The sequence below is a fragment of the Lycium barbarum genome, chromosome 4, assembly GCF_019175385.1.
Source record: "Lycium barbarum isolate Lr01 chromosome 4, ASM1917538v2, whole genome shotgun sequence".
In the NCBI taxonomy this organism is placed as follows: domain Eukaryota; kingdom Viridiplantae; phylum Streptophyta; class Magnoliopsida; order Solanales; family Solanaceae; genus Lycium; species Lycium barbarum.
The window spans coordinates 56,442,579-56,461,039 of NC_083340.1; the positions used below are offsets into that span (position 1 = coordinate 56,442,579).

Consider the following 18,461-nt stretch of genomic DNA (forward strand, 5'->3'; position numbering starts at 1 on the left):
CCTCCGGTATTCCGTCTTGCGGACGGACAATCCCGCAGAAAATGACCCGGCTGACCACACCCAAAACAACCATCCATGCCCAAACGGCATACTCCTGAATGTTTCTTACCACAAGTGTTACAAGTAGGGTGTTGAAAACCACGGTTGGTCATGTTGGCCTGTGAATGTGAGCCTGTCGTTCGGAAGTTCCGGTCTTTCTAGTTAAACTTGGACCTCTCAAATGGAGCACTAGCTGTTGAGGAAGCAGGTCTTGATGACCTATTCTTAAAAAATTGACGGTTGCCATCACCTTGAGATCCCCCATGACTGAAATTACCAGCAGACTTATCCCTTTTACTAAACTCTCTATCTTTTTGCTTCTGTAGGGCTTCTTCTTCCTTCATTCTTGTCTCGTTACCTTGCACGAATGCCAGTATCTTGGAAATAGTCATCTTGTCGTTCTGAGCAGCTGTGTTGGCATCCCTGTGCAACTCGGGTTTAAGCCCAAGTACAAATCTTCTGACCACGGCTCTCATATCAGGAACCATGTGAGGAGCATGTCTGGACAATGACATGAACTTGAGGTAATAGTCTTGAACAGTCATGTCCTTTTGCCTTAGATTCTCAAACTCTATAGCCTTGGCTTCTCTAATCTCAATTGGCATGAAATGTTCAGTAAAAGCGTCTGCAAATTCGTCCCAAGTAGCAGAAGGTGCATCCTCCCCTCGGGACTGTTCCCATGTCTCATACCAAATATGGGCCACATCTTGCAGCTGGAAAGCCCCGAATTCTGCTGCCTCTGTATCAGTAGCATGCATCACACGAAATATTTTCTGGAGTCCATCAATGAAATTTTGGGGGTCTTCCTCCTTCTTTAACCCTGTGAACACTGGCGGTTTCATCCGCATAAACTCCTGAGTCCTAGAACTGATTGACCCACTACTAGCGCCTGAGCTAGGGGCCGTTTCCTGTCATTGGGCCTGATTTGCCAAAATTTGAGTGAGTAGCTGAATAGCTCCTCTAACATCTGCATCAGAAATATTGGGGGGCGTAGCAGCGGCGTTAGCTGTGGCGGCTGCCTGGGCCTGAGTGCCCCCTTCTGTTGCTGCGTCAACGGTCGCCCCCTGGCTAGTAGTCGTATTCTTCTTGTTGTACTTCCTCTTTGGAGCCATTTCTGAAATAGGTAATTCGCACGAGTTAGAAGCATTCCTAAAAGCATTACTCTATCTGCACGAACTAGAGTATGAAAGAAGTGAAACAAATCCTGAATGTCTTGGTGGTCAACTGTTTATATGTGTGGGGCCCTCACACATATAAAAGAGACCCCACTGGACACGGCTTCATAGACTCCCTCAGACACTTGAACCTAGGCTCTGATACCAAGCTTTGTCACGCCCCGAACCTGGGCCTGGACGTAACACGGCACCCGGTGCCTGACTGCATGTGACCGAGCGAACCAACTGGCTGGCTGAATCAACATGTGAATTCAAAAACATAACTGAATATGGAAACAACTAAACACATGCTGATATACTAAAGGTCTGACTGAAATCATAATGCGGAAATACTTAGACAAATCTGAAATATATCTGAACGTAGCCAACATGGCTTAAACCAAAACAACTGAACAACCGCCAACAAGGCTAACATAATAAATATCTGACTGTCTGAACTGTGTCTATGAAGCCTCTAAGAGTACAAAATAATAGAGCTGTCTATAAACTGAAATAACTGGATAGCTGACAATGCCCCGAAGGAATTTGGGGCTCACCAGTAGCTGATACGTGCACTCCTAAATAGTTGAGTCGTCAACCTGTATATCGTTACCTGCATCGCGAGATGCAGGCCCCCAAGCAATAAAAAGGGACATCAGTACATTTGAATTGTACTGGTATGTAAAGCAACTGAAGCAATAAAATACTGGGACTGAAACTGAAACTGAACTAAACAGGAAAGCAAGAAGCTGAAGTACTCCCTGTTGTGAATGAAGAATCACGTGTAAAACTGTAAATATAACTGTGGCCTGGGGCCCAAATAATGTGCACAAAAACTGTGGCCTCTGGCCCAAGCAATACGTATGCATAAACTGTGGCCTAGGGCCCAAAAATACAGATACAAGTGTTCAACATTAACAATGTACAAAACTGAGACTGGCTATAGCTGATAGCATGATAACTGTTTCTGATTCTGGGACTCTTGCAGTTAACTGGTTATACACTGACTGAGACTCATGTGATAATAATGCATAAGTCTATAAGGATTACGTGTTGGGTTCATGATGTTCAAAGTGACAACCATGAACGAATTCTGTAACTGCAACCCTAGAAGATAACAGTTCTATATCATTTCATGAAACTAGAGCTAACTATATTCTGAGTCAAATTTCTAACAAGTATGAAGAATGAGGCGTAGGGAGAATCATGAACATTCCCTAACGTAGATAGTTAGCCTCACATACCTCAATTCCAGCCTTTGAGCGTAATACAATGTTCGTCAGCCCTCTCAACTTTGATCTATATCAATACAAGTCAAAGGGATTCTATATTAGCAATAATATTCATGCTTTGGTCATCTAAGCATTTTATCAAACACTTGGTGGGCATGAAGCTCCACAACCTTCATTAATGGTGTTTTCTTCACCCAATCCCATTCTATTACTTCTAGATGATTCTACAATCTCAATTAGATGTAATTAACATCATTCTTCATCACTCATATGAATACAACAAATCCCAAGTCAACAATCCAACAACTCTAGCATAGTTCATAAAATTCCCTTCATCAAACCCAATTATTATTCTCCCAAGAATACATCAACACTTTAATCATCATGAGAAAGTCATGAAACTTACCTTAGATAGTGGTTGAACAAGTCTTGAGTGGAGTTACTCCTTTAGCACCAAAACCCTACTTCACTTCCCTTGGGTTTTCTTGAATTAGATGAACTTTGGCTAGGTTTCATACATTTGGGTTCATGGATTTGGTGTTATTGATCATGGATTTCCCTTGAATTTTCTTGTGGATGAATGTTAGAGAGTATTTTAGAGGTTTTCTTGACCAAGAATGATGAAAATATGATTTTGGACGAGTTGGGTCTTATTTAAAGAAGTCCAGAAAAGTCTGGACAAAATCTCTCTGGCATAACTTGCGACGGGACTGCGGCGTCGCATGTAGTTTTTGCGAGTCGCATCCTGAGTCGCATCTTATGACAGAGGGTGATATTCTGTCGAACAGTCTGTCGTAAAATGGCCATAACTCTTTGTGTATAGCTCCGTTCAAGACCCATAATATACCGTTGGAAAGCTATTTCAAAGGGCTACAACTTTCATCAAGGAAGTTTTCCCAAATTCTCAATTAATAAAGGGGTTATGGTCGTTGGAAGTAAGACCTTCTATAAACTCACTTGCAAACATGCCCCGAGTGGTTTTCAACTTTGCTTTGCCTAAAGACATTTCTTATGACTTAATTGGTTTTCATAACACTTCCTATAACCCTCATATTGGTTCCATTATATTATCATCTTATGAGTCAAACTTACGTCCGAAGTTACGAGGTGTTACAAAAACTCCATTCATATAAGGGAAAATTTATCAAGTATCCTAACGGGGAGGACAAATTTGATCTCAAACTTTGACGGAGGGCAAATTTACTATAAACCATACTTGGAGGGTAAATTTGACCCTTTTCTTTTTTTTTTTTTTTTTTTTTTTAAAAGTTACTTAATCAACTAGTGAAAGTAAAAACACATAAATTGAAAGAGGAAAAAAATAATTACTCCATTTGTTTCAAAAAACAAAAAGACGAAACAAAAGAACGACCGAACGAAAAAAGGCGTTAATCACAATGTACATACATCTCTCTCACATATCCTCGACATCTATTAGCTACTATCATATGTCAAAAATCTCTAATATATATTTTTTCCTCTCTACACCGCCTTTCCTTCCAAAAATAAAAATATATTATTTATGTAATTTTATAACAAAAATTACTCATCTATTGGGGAAAGGAGAAAGCACATAAATTGAAAGAATAAATATCCGTTCTTAAAAAAAAAAAAAAAAAAAAAGGGGGACACAACCAAACAGGGCGTTCATCACAAGGTACATGTACATCTTTCTCCAAACACATGTCAAAAGAACTCTTACTAGTAGTTTATTTTCTCTCTCTACACCCGCCTTTCCCCTTTTAAATTAAACTCTCTTTTCTGAACAGTTTTGAAATTTCAATTCTCGTCATCAACTGAAAATGCTAGAAGGGCGAGACCCAATTGAACTTTTTATGAGTCTTGATCGGTGGCCTTTGTCACCCATCGAAGAAGAAGAAGGAGAGGCATCATCATCATCATCTGAGATGTACATGGTGGGTTTTGTGATTGTTAATGTTGTTGGTCTACAGTACTACAATGGTACTATCCGTGGTCGTGAAATGGTTGGACTTCAACGTGAACCACTTAATCAGTATGATTCAAATGCTATTAAAGTACTGAATACTCGTGAAATTCAAGTTGGACACATCGAACGCTCCGCCTCTGCCGTTTTAGCACCCCTTCTTGATGACCATCTCATCTCCATTGACGGTAACGACCCTTGTCTTTTTTGTTCTTTACTCATATGTCATGTGTCTTTATAACTGTGGTGTCCGGCTCAGCCTTGACTCATTCCACGCCATACCTGCCACCGCTAAAAAATAAGTAGAAAATGTATTAAGTGCGTGGTGGGGGTGGTTGGGCGGGTGTGGGGGTTTGGTTGGATGGGGTTAACAAGTGTTGTCTTTTTTGTTCTTCACTCATACGTAGGGGTGTCAAACCGGTGCGGGTTAAACAGGGCTGAATTAATAAATGAGTGGGTCATGTTTTCATGGGTTTGATTTTGCCACCCCTACTCATATGTCATTTGTCTTTTTCCTCGAAAATTTGTTGTCAAAGATTAAAAAATCTATGCTTGTTTGCTTGATTCTTATGGATGTTGTTCTACACTGATGAATTCAGCGAGTTTATAGCCTTGGCCGACAGGCCCGGGTATCTTCGAAATTTCATCATGATGGGGATAGAAGATAGATCATTGTGATTGTTGGTCTTCAACGAGGAATTCCTAGTAAGCGCGAGTCATCAACTCGCGTTGACTACGTCCCTGCCCTTCGTTCTCACCGCCCATCGCTCCTACCGATTGAATGATCCGGTGAAATGTTTGGATCGTGGCGACGTGGGCGGTTCGCTGCCCACGAAGTTTGGAACCTTATCATTTAGAGGAAAGAGAAGTCGTAACAAGGTTTCCGTAGGTGAACCTGGGGAAGGATCATTGTTGTCAAAGAGAAATAAAAAATTGAAATTTTGTGCAATGGAATGTAATTAATAGAGTATAACCACAAACAGTAGTTATTTGAACCAAAGAATGAGAAAAACTATAATTAAACTATATACTCCCTCCGTCCCATAATAAGTGTCACCTTAGCCTTTGTCCCATAATAAGTGTCACCTTAGCCTTTGTCCCATAATAAGTGTCACCTTAGGATACCAATACATATATTGACTAGTTTTTTCCATATTTGCCCTTGGACAAAAAATGGCAAGTTTCTTTATTCAAGGCCAAAAGTTGGATTCCCAATGTCAAAAGATGAACTGCTTGTGCATGCTCTAATCATCAAGAGGAATAAATATTTTTTTTTACATAAGGGTAATTTAGTAAACTTTACACTTCATCATTGGTTTTTTAATATGCGTGTTTTTGGCTAAGGAGACACTTATTATGGGATGGAGGGAGTAATATTTTGCCATTAAAGACAACCCATTGGTGAAGGTCACATGCGTTAGGCAGCGTTAGCACCTTGGCGCCTACACCAAAGCGCCTGCCAAAGCGCACAACCTGTGCTTTGCTGAGCTTTGGGGCTTAAGTGTGCTTTTGACAACACTGGGACAGAGAAATATGAGATGCACAGAGCTGCATTTTACCTGGAGTTTGTGATTTATTTTGTTTTTCTACTTTTCATTGAGCCTTTCATTTTACCCTTTTCTGGATTGTTTGTTGAAATTTTCTTTTCCCAACCTGTAGTATTTGCCCTTGATTTTCTTTTTAAATTTTGGAATTTTAGCTTTCGGTAGTTGGATAACTTTTTGAATTCAGTACTCGTGTTTAGTTATAGTCTCTGCATCACTTGATTATCTTGAATATAGGAATCAGAGTTTGTTCTTTAGGTATAGTCTCTGACTCTTAAATTTTATGTTGCTAATGTGTTGACAGTTACCAATCTGCTCGGGATATAATTTTTGAAATAAGTTTTTTCATTCATGCATAGGAATTGTTCCAAAGGTGGCTCGTCCAGGAAACAGATACAAACTTCCCTGTCAAGTTCACATCTTTGCAAGATTGGAAGCATTTGGAATAGTAAAATCAGCAATTACAAATGGTGGGTTGTATTTGATTGGCGAGAGCAATCCATCATTTACACTTTCAGAGGCGGAGGTAGTGAAGGAGAAAAGAAGTACACCAGAAGGGAGGGACATCGATGAGATATTTAAGCTGTTGGATGACAAAGTCAGTAAAAAGGAAGAACTGAAGGCATTAGAGCCACCCAAAAATATAATAAAGTCGAAGCTTCTTCTGCACCAGAAGGAAGGATTGTGGTGGTTGGTTCAGAGGGAGAAATCTGAAGAATTGCCTCCCTTTTGGGAAGAGAAAGAGGGTAATTATGTGAATGTCCTGACAAATTACTCTACCGATAAAAGACCTGAACCTATAAGAGGTGGAATATTTGCAGATGATATGGGGTTGGGGAAGACACTTACTCTTCTTTCTTTGATTGCTTTGGATAAATGTGGTGGTGTTCTTTCTTCTTCAATCAAAAGTGGGCATCTAAATTCTGATAGAGATGACGGATTAGATGAAGAGGAAGACACATGTGCAGCTTCGTTTAGTAAGAGGAATAAAAGGGGAAGAGATAGTGGAAAGACTAACAATTCACGGAAGAAGCAAAAGACTGAGCGAGCACATACTCTACATGTGAAGGGAAAATCAGTGTTTAGTCCTGACAGACGTTCTGGCAATTCAAATTCAGGGCCGACATTGGTTGTTTGTCCACCAGCTGTATTCTCATCATGGACCTCACAGATTGAGGAGCACACAAAATCAGGTTCGCTGAAGTCATATCTTTATTATGGAGAGCGGACAGGAGATGCCAGTGAGCTGGAAAAGTATGACATAGTTTTAACTACTTATAGTATTCTAGCTAATGAAGACACATGGATAGATTCTCCTGTCAAAAAGATAGAATGGTGGCGAGTAATCTTGGATGAGGCACATGTCATTAAGAATGTGAATGCTCAGCAAAGTCGAGCAGTTAACAACTTGAAAGCTAATCGAAGGTGGCTGGTAACAGGAACACCAATACAAAATAACTCATTCGATTTGTATTCTTTGATGGCATTTTTGAGATTTGAGCCTCTGTCTATTAAAGCCTACTGGAACAGTTTGATACAACGTCCACTTTCCCAGGGAGATGAGAAGGGGGTGTCGAGGCTGCAGGTAAGCTCTTCTTATATATATATATATATATATATATATATATATATGTATGTATGTATGTATATATTTTCTTTTTTAAGTTTGTGTTGGATTTAAAGCCTCCATATTCTCTTTTTGTTCTATTGGCTCGTAATTGTACTTATCTTTATGAATACAGACCATTGGAAACAGTTGTTTTCCCAGTTCCAATTCTCAACTTTTCCGTAATTATCATGCTTTTAATCTCTTTCCGTTATGACTGTACTTAGAAAAAGTTATGCTATTTCCACTACGTGTGTATATGAACTTTGAAATGTTAGGAAGAGCTTAATGTTTAGATGCTCTAGATCCTCTTTATACCACACCGTGTGAAATTTCGCTCCCTTCTCTCTACTCCTAAAACAGGAGTGGCAGTTTGCCAGCAGTGGACAAATGGTTGAGCAGTTGGTTAGATAGGGAGGGTAGAAGGGCTTTCTCCGGAAGGAGGAGCGGCAAGCTGGGGTGGCTTAGGCTCAGGCTTTGGCAAAATCTACTAAGTACTATAGTGTTATGTAGTTGGAGACTCGAATAATTTGTGCGATGAAAGAGAAAGGGGAAGGTAAAGGGCTGTTCCAGTTTAAGGCAGTACTAAAGCTGAATCTGACAACCTTTTCTTCGTATCTGGTGTGTTTCTCTTTGATGGCTAGAGCGCCATTTTGTTTAAAAGTATTACAGTGTGCCTATGCTCTATTGCCAGTTAGTTTCAGGGTTCTAGTTCCTTTTGAGAGTGTATATCTAACTGCTTAAAGTTTGGATATGGCCTACTCTATTTTCAAGTAAATTTGTTTATTGCCGCTGGTTTATATTTATAATGGCGAAAGGTTATTTATCTTTGAAGTACACTTCTATTGAATTTCTGATGCATGACAATCTTCACTGGTCGACAGTACGTTGAAGAAATGCAAATGTGTTGTGTTTTGCTTCTGTGGCATGCATTGTATTCTTGAGGAGTTTACTGCACAGAATATTATTGCTATAACTTATAAAGTTTTGTTAGATAAAGACTTCTCTGACAAATACAAATGCAAGCTTTAGAACACTATTACGTAATTTGCATAGCACAACTTCTGGAATGTGAGATTTCGTTGATTGCACCTGGAAATTCCTCTAAACTTATTACCATTCTGCTTTACATATCTCTGGGAAAGAATGTGGTTCGTGAAAGAATTAACAATTTATTTCTATTATTTCAATTGCATTTGTGTGAAAGATTATTGCTAAATCAAGGCAAGTGGCTGTAATCCATTCTCTTTCCCTTTTCATAGTTAATTAGTTTTATACAAAATTTATGTTCCCTGCTAGCTTGTTTTAGGATTCTGATCTTCTTTGCCTTTTCAGGTCCTAATGTCAACCATGTCTTTGAGAAGGACCAAAGAAAAGGCTCTAACTGGTTTGCCATCAAAATCTATTGAGACTTTTTTTGTGGAGCTTTCTGGAGAAGAAAGGGAAATTTATGATCAGATGGAATCAGAAGCTAAGAAGATTGTCAATCAATACATCTCTTCTGATAGTTCAATGAAAAAATACTGGACTGTGCTGAGTGTTATTGTACGACTTCGACAGATCTGTATAGATTTAGCCTTGTGTCCTTCAGACCTGAGATCTTTACTGCCATCAAATAAAATTGGAGGTTAGACTTGATGTCTCTCAAATTTATTTAATTCTTATTTTGTGTACAAAGTAATTTGACTGGTGAAAATCATCTGATCTTTGTTGAGAGAATGGTAACAGTATATTCACCACCACAGCTTTTGTGCTGGTAGCCAAATTTACAAAAGATCCAGTGAGTTCATCTGTCCTTTTCTACTTCCAAGGAATTTAAATACTGTAATATTGCCTCTGTTTCAACTAAAAAAAAAAAAATTCTATACACCAGAAATGAAAAGACAAAAATAAATTCAAGCTTAATCTTCTATAAAGAGTTGTGTTTTTATCTTCAAAACACTTAGCATTTCTTTCTCTCCGAAGAGTCCTCCATATACAAGCTGGGATAGCATTCCACCATATCTTGTTACCTCCATATACAAGCTGGGATAGCGTTCCACCATATCTTGTTTCTTGCATTACCTCCTAAGTTGTTCCAACATCTCAACAAATCATAAGTAGTCCTTGGCATCACCCATTTCATATTCCCCAGAGTAAAAAATAGTTGTCGCCATAACATTCCTTTAAGAACCCTATGGAATTACTTCAATTATGGAATCGTGAATAGTCATTGGTTGGTCTGATGTATAAACACCATAATCGGCTTTTCCTTCGTATACCTTACTTACCTCGACCTAGCGAAGCACAACACAAAAAAAGTAGACTTCTTTTTCTGTATTCGACCAACAAAAACCCAAGACGGTGATGGTGCAAATACATTCCGTGCCCAACTTGAAGTCGAAGAAACTTATTCAATGATCACTTCTAAGTAACCGCTTTTGGTCCGTGGTCTATATCATGCCAGTTATAGCAGTCCTAGGGAATTTGTTCGGCCTCTCGGAGTTGTAATCTTCCTATTAATGATTGTGACAGCTTTTATAAGATATGTCAACTGTTCAATAACTCTACAATGTAGAAACAGGTGACTATTCTCTTCTTGGACTGCATTACATAGGAAACACCGGAGCTCATTTGAAATTCTCTTCTCGGTAGCTTCTAATGGGTAAGACGAGCCTTCTTTGCTGGGAGCCAGGCTAAACATGAAACTTCGGAAGGAATTCTGACCTTCCAAATATGTTTCCAAGGCCAAGACACTTGTTGGTTCCCTGCATTGCTTAACCATTTATATGCCCCTTTCACAGATAATCTCAAACTGCTATCCACTTTCCAGATAAGAGAATCTGCCTCCTCAGTTGTTCCTTTGAAAGATTCCAGACACTTAGTTAGCTCAGCCACCTTGTCAATCTTCCAGTCAGTCAAAGCTTTTCTGAAATTTAGATTCCAGCCTTGTTGGTTCTACGCATCCATAATTGTTATGTCTGGTGTATCTACCAGATTTTGTAGTTCAAGAAAGCTGACCCTGAGAGGTACATGACACAACCAGTTGTTATCCCAGAATGTTATCTTCCTTCCATCTCCAACCTTGAACCCAATCTCATCATTAAACTCCTCCCATAGGTTCCTAATTGCCCTCCAATTGCTCACCTCATTAGCTAGCCTGCCTGACTTTGTGCACCAATTGTTTACTTGTCCACGTCTGAAAGATGATATTTCTCCACAAAGCTCGTTTTTCAGTGTTATACCTCCATGGCCATTTCATTAATAAGCTCTTGTTGTGTACCTTAAGGTTCCCGATCCCCAACCCTCCTCCTTTGGTTGTGACCACTGAGTTCCTTTTCTTTTTTTTGAACAGGTAACAATTTTGTATTATAGACCAGTACTTGGGTAGTACCCGAAAACCCCTTTACAAAAGAAAAAAGAAAACTAAGAAGCTAAGAAAGTAAAATCCTAACATGAGTCAAGAACTTCTAGGATTGATTCTGCATCTACAGAGGGATTCTTTGTACACCAAAAACAAAATAGCAACATACAGTCTTGCTTGATCTTTTGTAGAGTGCTGCTCCTATCCTCAAAACATCTGGAGTTCCTTTCTTTCCAGATTGTCCACCATATGCAAGCTGGAATGATCCTCCAATAGCTTCTATTCCTTGCCCCAATCCCAGCCTCCTCCCAGCTAGAAAGAGTGTCAACAATCTTGCTAGGCATTGTCCAAGATATGCCTCTGAGATTGATAAAAATCTTCCATAGCTGATCAGTAATTCTGCAATGTAAAAACAGATGCCCTACTGTCTCGGCTGCTTCCCCACATAAGCAACAATTTGAAACTAAGATAATCCTTCTCTTTCTCAGGTTTTCATGTTTCAAAACAGCTTCTTTGGCTAGCAACCATGTAAAGCATGCAACCTTAAGAGGTATCTTAACTACTGAGTTCCTTTTCACTGGATGGTAGCATTTTGTTTCTCTGTTACCCTGTCGCAAAAAGTTCCATCTGAGCGTGTCCAACTCTTATCCCAAGGTATGGGGAATAAAGACATCATATAAGTGGTTAAAAAATCTAACACTGTTGATTAAAGTGACTCTTTCTCCAAAAGAGAGATCTGAATCTTCCATCTTGCCAATCTCTTTTCACACTTTCCAATCACCCCATTCCATACCTCTGTTGCCTTATTTTTGGCTCCTAGTGACATCCCCAAATATGTCATTGGAAGGGATCGCACTTCACATCTCAATGTCCCTGCTAGATATGGATACCCTCCACTCCATTAACTGGAAACAACATGTTCTTCCTCTAGTTTATGTGTAAACCAGCAACAATTTTAAAAGTGAGTAGTATCATTCTCAGCTGTCTCACTTGTTCAAATTAGCTTCACAGAATACTAGTGTGCCATCAACATAAATTAGATAGAGAAATTCCATACTATCTTGTATCCTGTTGTTCACCTTGAAGCCTCTCAGCCACCCTCTCATAGTAGCTTTCTTTATCATGTTGTTTGATCTTTCCATAGCCATAATAAATAGATAAGGAGAGAGAGAGTCCTCCTGCCTTAATTCCCTTTGAGAAGGAAATTAGCCTTTAGGACTTCCGTTCACCAGGGTAGAGAACCTGACTGTGCTAATGCAAAAAAAGAATCCACTGAGCCCACTTCCTTCCAAATCCCATATCCTTCTGTATTTTGGTTAAGAAAACCCAGTTTTTATTTTTGAATAAGGTAACATTTGTATTTCAATCAATAGTGTCAGCATACGGTTAAGAAAACCCAGTTTACATGATCATATGCTTTTTCTATGTCTAACTTACATAGAAGCCCTGTAACTTGCCCCTTTAATCTTGAATCCACACATTCACTTGCAATTAGAGCTGCATCCATGATTTGTCTCCCTTTTATGAAAGCCATTTGCTGCTTATCTACCAACTTGTTCACCACATTCTTCAATCTTTCAATGTGTAGTTTGGCGATGATCTTATAGACACCCCAACTAGGCTGATAGGCCTGAAATATCTCAAATCTTTTGCACCATTCTTCTTTGGGATCAACGCCACAAAAGTCTCATTAGAGTTCTTTTCAAGGTATTCCTGAGAATGAAAGCAAGGCTGGCTCAACAAGATGGGGGGCCTAAAGTCAAACTTCACAGAGAGGCCCTAATTTTTTTTTTTTTTTTTTAAGAAATGAAAGATTTTCATATATATTTTTATTTAAGATCTACTTGTCTAGATTTTTTAGATGTGAAGTCATTAACTACTGTTTTATAATCCATTTGTTCTAACAAATCCTTTTCAATTGATAATATAGCTATCAAGGGCTCCTTTGTGGGATTTAATTAATTCTTCAAAAAAAAAATTGAAATTAGAATATTTACAACTACATACCCAGTGTAATCCTATAAGGGGGTTACCTTACCCTACTTTGGGAGGTAGAGAGGTTGTTTCTCATAGACCCTCGGCGCAAGGAAAAGCATATTAAAACAGTACGGAATTAGAACATTTATTTAATAATAAGAATAGCAAAAGCGGGGAATTAGAATTTAATAATACACACGCACAAATATATATATATATATATATATATATATATAAATTGGAAAAATGGGGCCCCCAAAAAGTTGGGGCCCCAAGCCATTGCTTTACTGGCCTTATGGTCGAGCCGGCCCCGAATGAAAGTCTCTTAAAGTGTTCAGAATATTTCCCCCAGCAAGCTAGAAAAAATCCCATTGTATAGCCTGTCCTTGGCACACAATTTAGTGCTATCTAGCACCTCTTATTCCTCAAATTCTCTCTCTAGCCACACCTGCTCTTCTTCAGTGATGCTCTGATTTTCCGTCAGGTTGAAATTTGGTCTCCACTCGTTTTCTGCTTATAATTTCTTGTAAAAGGAAGCTGCTTCGCCTTGATACCCTCTGGATCTATGATCACTTCACCATTTGTTTCCACTTGTCAATGTAATTGAACAATCTGTGAGCATTTGCTATTCTATGGAAGAATTTGGTATTTTTGTCACCCTGTTTTAACCACTGTACTCGTGATCTTTATCTCCATGCACCTTCCTCAAATTTGCATCTCCGTCAAACTCCATCACCAAATTTGCTTTCACTACAAGTTCATCATCTGTCAGATTCTTTTGTTCTTGGATTGTATCTAAACTGAGCCACCCTCTCCACGATCTCTGTTTTCATTCTTCCAAGGTTCCCATAATTTGTTGAATACTGTCCCATACTCACTGCACTTTTATGGTTACATAAGTATTCGTCAGATAGATCTGTGAGTTCCACCTTCTGAAGAGCTTTCCATTTACCTCGAAGCTGTGCGAAGTACTTGATATAACCATAATAGCTCACTCTAGTTAGACTGTCAGACTCCTCATTAAGTTCCTTCTTCTTTCAACCCACTCATACCAGGCATCTGAGTCGGTTACATTTTCAGTGATGTCAAATGATTAGTTCCTTGAGATGAAGCCTTTTTTAGCTTTTATCCATACTGCAGCTATGTATGAATCAATCATCCGGAAACCTAGGCTTTGAGTGGAATTTATGCTTAACTCAAAGAAGGATAATCAAAACTAATGGACTAGAAACAAGAATATCAATGAGACGGAGGAGAAAAGCACGAATAAAATTGGCAGGAAACAAATATAAGCACAGAAATAACTAGATAACACAAGTATGAGCAATATACTAGATGAAATCTAGCTAAGGAATTAAGAAAGTGGAAAAATTGATAGAAAGATGGAAACAATTAATACTTTAATTCTGATAGTTTGCTCAGTCTGCTATGGTTCACATTCGCTATTTTCTTTCGCGGGATTTGACAGGAATTTTGTGGGTCGCAATCTCGACTTTCACTTTCGCTTTTGCGGAGTTCTCTGAAAGTTCTGACAGTCGTGATCACTTCGCTTTTGCGGAAATTCACCCGAGTCTTTCACGATCCCGCTTTGCCTCTTGCAATCATAGTTAAACCTCTGTTCGCACAGTTCGTCGTCCAACTCGATCCTGCCTCTGATTTTCAGCTCAAAACATTCCTAATCCCCTCCAAACTGCACACCCTCTGATTTGGTTTTTGACTTCCCGAGGTGTTCCCAACAAAACCCAATAACATCCAATCCAAAACAATTAATAATTTCTGGATTCGGATTTTTCAAGCTCAAATGGGAATTCAACTTGCTTCAGAGTTTCCGCTCTAGTCTTCAAACCCAATCAACAGATTAGTGTTTCAGCCTCGAATTTAAGCTTCAAACAGTCACACTGAACAGTTTTATTAACAATCTCGAAATTTCAGCTTTAAATTGAACAAGAACTCAAGTGCAGAAACATCTTTTTGTACTTTTTTCTTTTTTTCTTTTTTGTGACTTTGATTCAAAAATAGTTAATTGAGTAGTAGAATACCCCAATTACCCCAAAGCTCTGATACCACATGATAACTTTCAACCTAGGAAAATTCAAGGAAATTGAATATAAACTATTCCACCCCACAAGACCACTAGGAAATTGGTAGACAGAACAATAAAGCAGATGGATAATTTAGAAACTAAGGCAGAGGCTGTAAGAAAACAATACACTATGTATTAGTTGAATCCTCGTAAACCCAACAATAATCACTAATCAAAGGATAGGAGAGAGGAGGGTTCAAATCATGTAATGAATGCAATTATTACATCCGAAGAAATAAAACTTGAAATAAACCAATTTAATATTAACTTACAAGATATAATCGAAGGGAAATGGATGCATACATGAATATTACCTAACATGTAGAATTCCAAGAGACATTTATTGGAGAGGTCTGGGACAAACCCCCAACTCACAATAGTATTTATGTTCATAATCAAAGCTAACTTGTGAAGATGCCCTTAAAAGAACTACTTATACTAGGGTTCAATTGATACCAACAACTACCTTATTACCATTAAAAACTAGGCCTAAAATAGCTTGGTCCAAATTACACGAAGCTGACAAGCCCAGTAGCCTTCGCGATCGCAGTGGTAGGCTCGCAATTGGGAATCCTGCCTGGTATGCTTCCTTCGTGACCGCGATTGATGTTCGCGTTCACGATTCTTCAGCTGCAGCTCATCTTCATGATCGCGCCAGTGTGCTCGCGATCGCCGTCCTGTCAGGTTTACCCAGTAGCTGCTTCTTCTTCTTGATGTTTTGATGCATCTCCTCTTCTTGTTACTTGACTTTCCTTCATCAAACAACCACTTGAGCCTATTGTACACCTTGAATGCCTCTTTAATGGTCTTCCTAAAGCTTTCCAAATCTTCTATAATTGGTTGAAGGTTTCTAAATACTTTTGGCGCTATCATATGCTTCTTTGTATAGTGGATTAATTTTAAATTACTTTTGTTTCTTATCCACTGAATATCATCACAAGTGGTAAGTTGGGGTTTTGCCAACCCACAACCTCCTGAACGAGAAGTGAAAATAACCTGATTAATTGGAAATATACCCATGCCATTGCAGTCTTTCTCAAAATAGGTGAGAAACAAGTGCCGTAAAATGTCAACTTCCTGTTTTAGAGTAGTGTATACCTTTGTTTCCAGGGACAACATAGACAGTCCTTTGTTCATTGTGGACTTAAAAGCTGATTTCTGTCATATATTGTTACAGTTCAAGCTCTTGGTAATGCTGGCTTGAGGTTTAGGGTTGTTTGTTTTACAAAGAACAAAGCTCCTACTGCATAATTGATTCTAACAAAATATATTGCATGTTTGTATTTTTTGTTACATTTTCTTTTAGGGCTGATAAGGGGGAATTGTAATCATTTTCTGAATATGTGTAATTAGCCAAGTAAAAGACCTTTTGTGCCACCCTGCTTTTCTCTTTTGGTTCAGCTAGACAGTGAGTAATGCATTTAATCATTGAATTAAACCAGATGTGCAGAGCAACCCACAGTTGTTGGACAAAATGCTGTCAGCGTTGCAAGATGACGAGGGAATTGATTGTCCAATCTGCATTTTTCCACCTACCAATAGTGTCATTACTTGTTGTGGGCATATATTTTGCAAGTCATGCATTTTGAAGACCATAAAACGCGCCAATCCTTGCTGCCCACTTTGCCGTCATCCTCTGTCAGAGTCCGACCTATTCTTCTGCCCACCTGAAGCATCTAATGCAGCAAATAGTGGAAGTTCATCCACTGCATCATCCAAAGTGAATGCACTCCTAAAACTTCTTGTTGCATCAAGAGATGAAAGCCCTAGCAGAAAATCAATTGTCTTCTCTCAATTCAGGAAGATGTTGCTCCTACTTGAAGAGCCGCTTAAAGTAGCTGGGTTTAAGATATTGCGCTTAGACGGGTCAATGAATGCAAAAAAGAGATGCCAAGTCATTAAGGAGTTTGAAATCCCAGCTCCCAAGGGGCCTACCATCTTGCTTGCAAGTCTAAAAGCTTCAGGTGCTGGAATAAATCTTACAGCTGCTACTAGAGTCTATCTAATAGAACCTTGGTGGAATCCAGCAGTTGAGGAGCAAGCTATGGACCGAGTCCATAGAATTGGACAGAAGGAAGATGTGAAGATTGTGAGGATGATTGCACGAAGCACCATTGAAGAGAGGATACTGGAACTGCAAGAAACGAAGAAACTGCTGGCGAGGAAGGCTTTCGGGAAGAAGAGGAGCTCGCAAGATCAAAGAGATATTAGTGTTGATGACCTTCGTACCTTGATGCACTTGTGATGTCATTCTTATTTCTTTATTGATGATCCGTAGATGGATGTATATGTTTTTGTAAATGCTTAATGTACTATCCATCTGATCTTTTTGGTCAGAAATGCATGCCTATACAGTTACTGCAATCTTCACTGCTTTGAATTATTTTGCTCAACTTTCTATGAAAATGGAAATAGTGCTTTGAACTTGCTCTCGTGTCTTGTGTAAACCATCATGAGATTAGCCTGGAGCAAATAAGTTCCTCCTTGCCAGAATGTTAATGAAAAGAAGGTTAGGCTGCAGAATTTGGAACTTCATATTCAAGTGGGTCATTTGCACGATTACCCTTCGAAGGTACTGGTCTTTAATTTTTGTCCCTCAAATTGTTGGTCTTTAAATTCCGAAGTTCTGGGTTCGAACCTCGGCTCATGAAAAAGAAAAAAAAATTCGCAAGGCAACGGTTTGTAGCAAAATTAGGCCTATTCAGGCTCAGGCAGAGGTTTGCCTTAAGGCAAACTTTTATCCAAATGCCTCTAGGCCTAACTTTACCGAATTGGCCTAATTTTGCCCGAGTAGGCTTAATTTTGTTACAAATCTTTGTCCTGGCGAATTTTTTTTAATATTTGACTGAGCGGGGGGTTCGAACCCGAAACCCGTGAGTTTTTGGGCGAAGGGTAAAAATTAAAGATTTCAAATTTGAGGGACAAAAATTAAAGACCAGTGCCTTTGAAGGGCATTCCGCACAAAAAAATGGCAATTCGCAGGACTGCCTTATTTTGGGGTGGTCTTTAATTTTGTCCCTCAAATTGGTGGTCTTTAATTTTTGCCCTTCGCCTAATACCATGAGGTTTGGGGTACAAATTCCGGCTCAGTAAAAAAAAATCGCAAGACAGAGTTTTGTAGCAAAGTTAGGCTTATTCGGGCCAAAGTTAGGCCTGAGGCAGAATTTTGAATGGAAAAATCTACCTGCAGGCAGAGTTTTGAATGCAAACTCTACCTACAGGTAGAGTTTTCTATTCAAAATTCTGCCTTGAGATTTTTTTTTTTTTTTACTGAGCTGAGGTTCGAACCTAGAATCTTGAGGCGAAGGACAAAAATTAAAGACCACCAATTTGAGGGACAAAAATTACAGACCAGTGCTTTTGAAGGACAATCCGCACAAAAAAATGTAAACTTAACAACTCTTAGCTTATGTATTATTAGGGTTAAAAAATTGACCTTAGTCCTTAGGTATTGGACCGCAGAATTGCCCTTCTTTTGGGGTGGTACTTTAAATTTTGCCCGTTCTATTTGCGGTCTTTAAATTTTACCCCTCATATT

At 39.0% G+C, this 18,461-nt stretch overlaps 1 protein-coding gene across 1 annotated transcript; it reads left to right on the top strand.

Annotated features, from left to right (window-relative positions):
• The first annotated feature begins 4,089 nt into the window (after window positions 1-4,089).
• LOC132636037 (putative SWI/SNF-related matrix-associated actin-dependent regulator of chromatin subfamily A member 3-like 1) lies at window positions 4,090-17,349 on the top strand. Its single transcript, XM_060352692.1, has 4 exons — window positions 4,090-4,558; window positions 6,274-7,499; window positions 8,856-9,147; window positions 16,366-17,349. Exons 1-4 carry the CDS (start codon window positions 4,228-4,230, stop codon window positions 17,166-17,168), a joined length of 2,652 nt encoding a protein of 883 aa, XP_060208675.1. The 5' UTR covers window positions 4,090-4,227; the 3' UTR covers window positions 17,169-17,349.
• The last annotated feature ends 1,112 nt before the right edge of the window (window positions 17,350-18,461 follow it).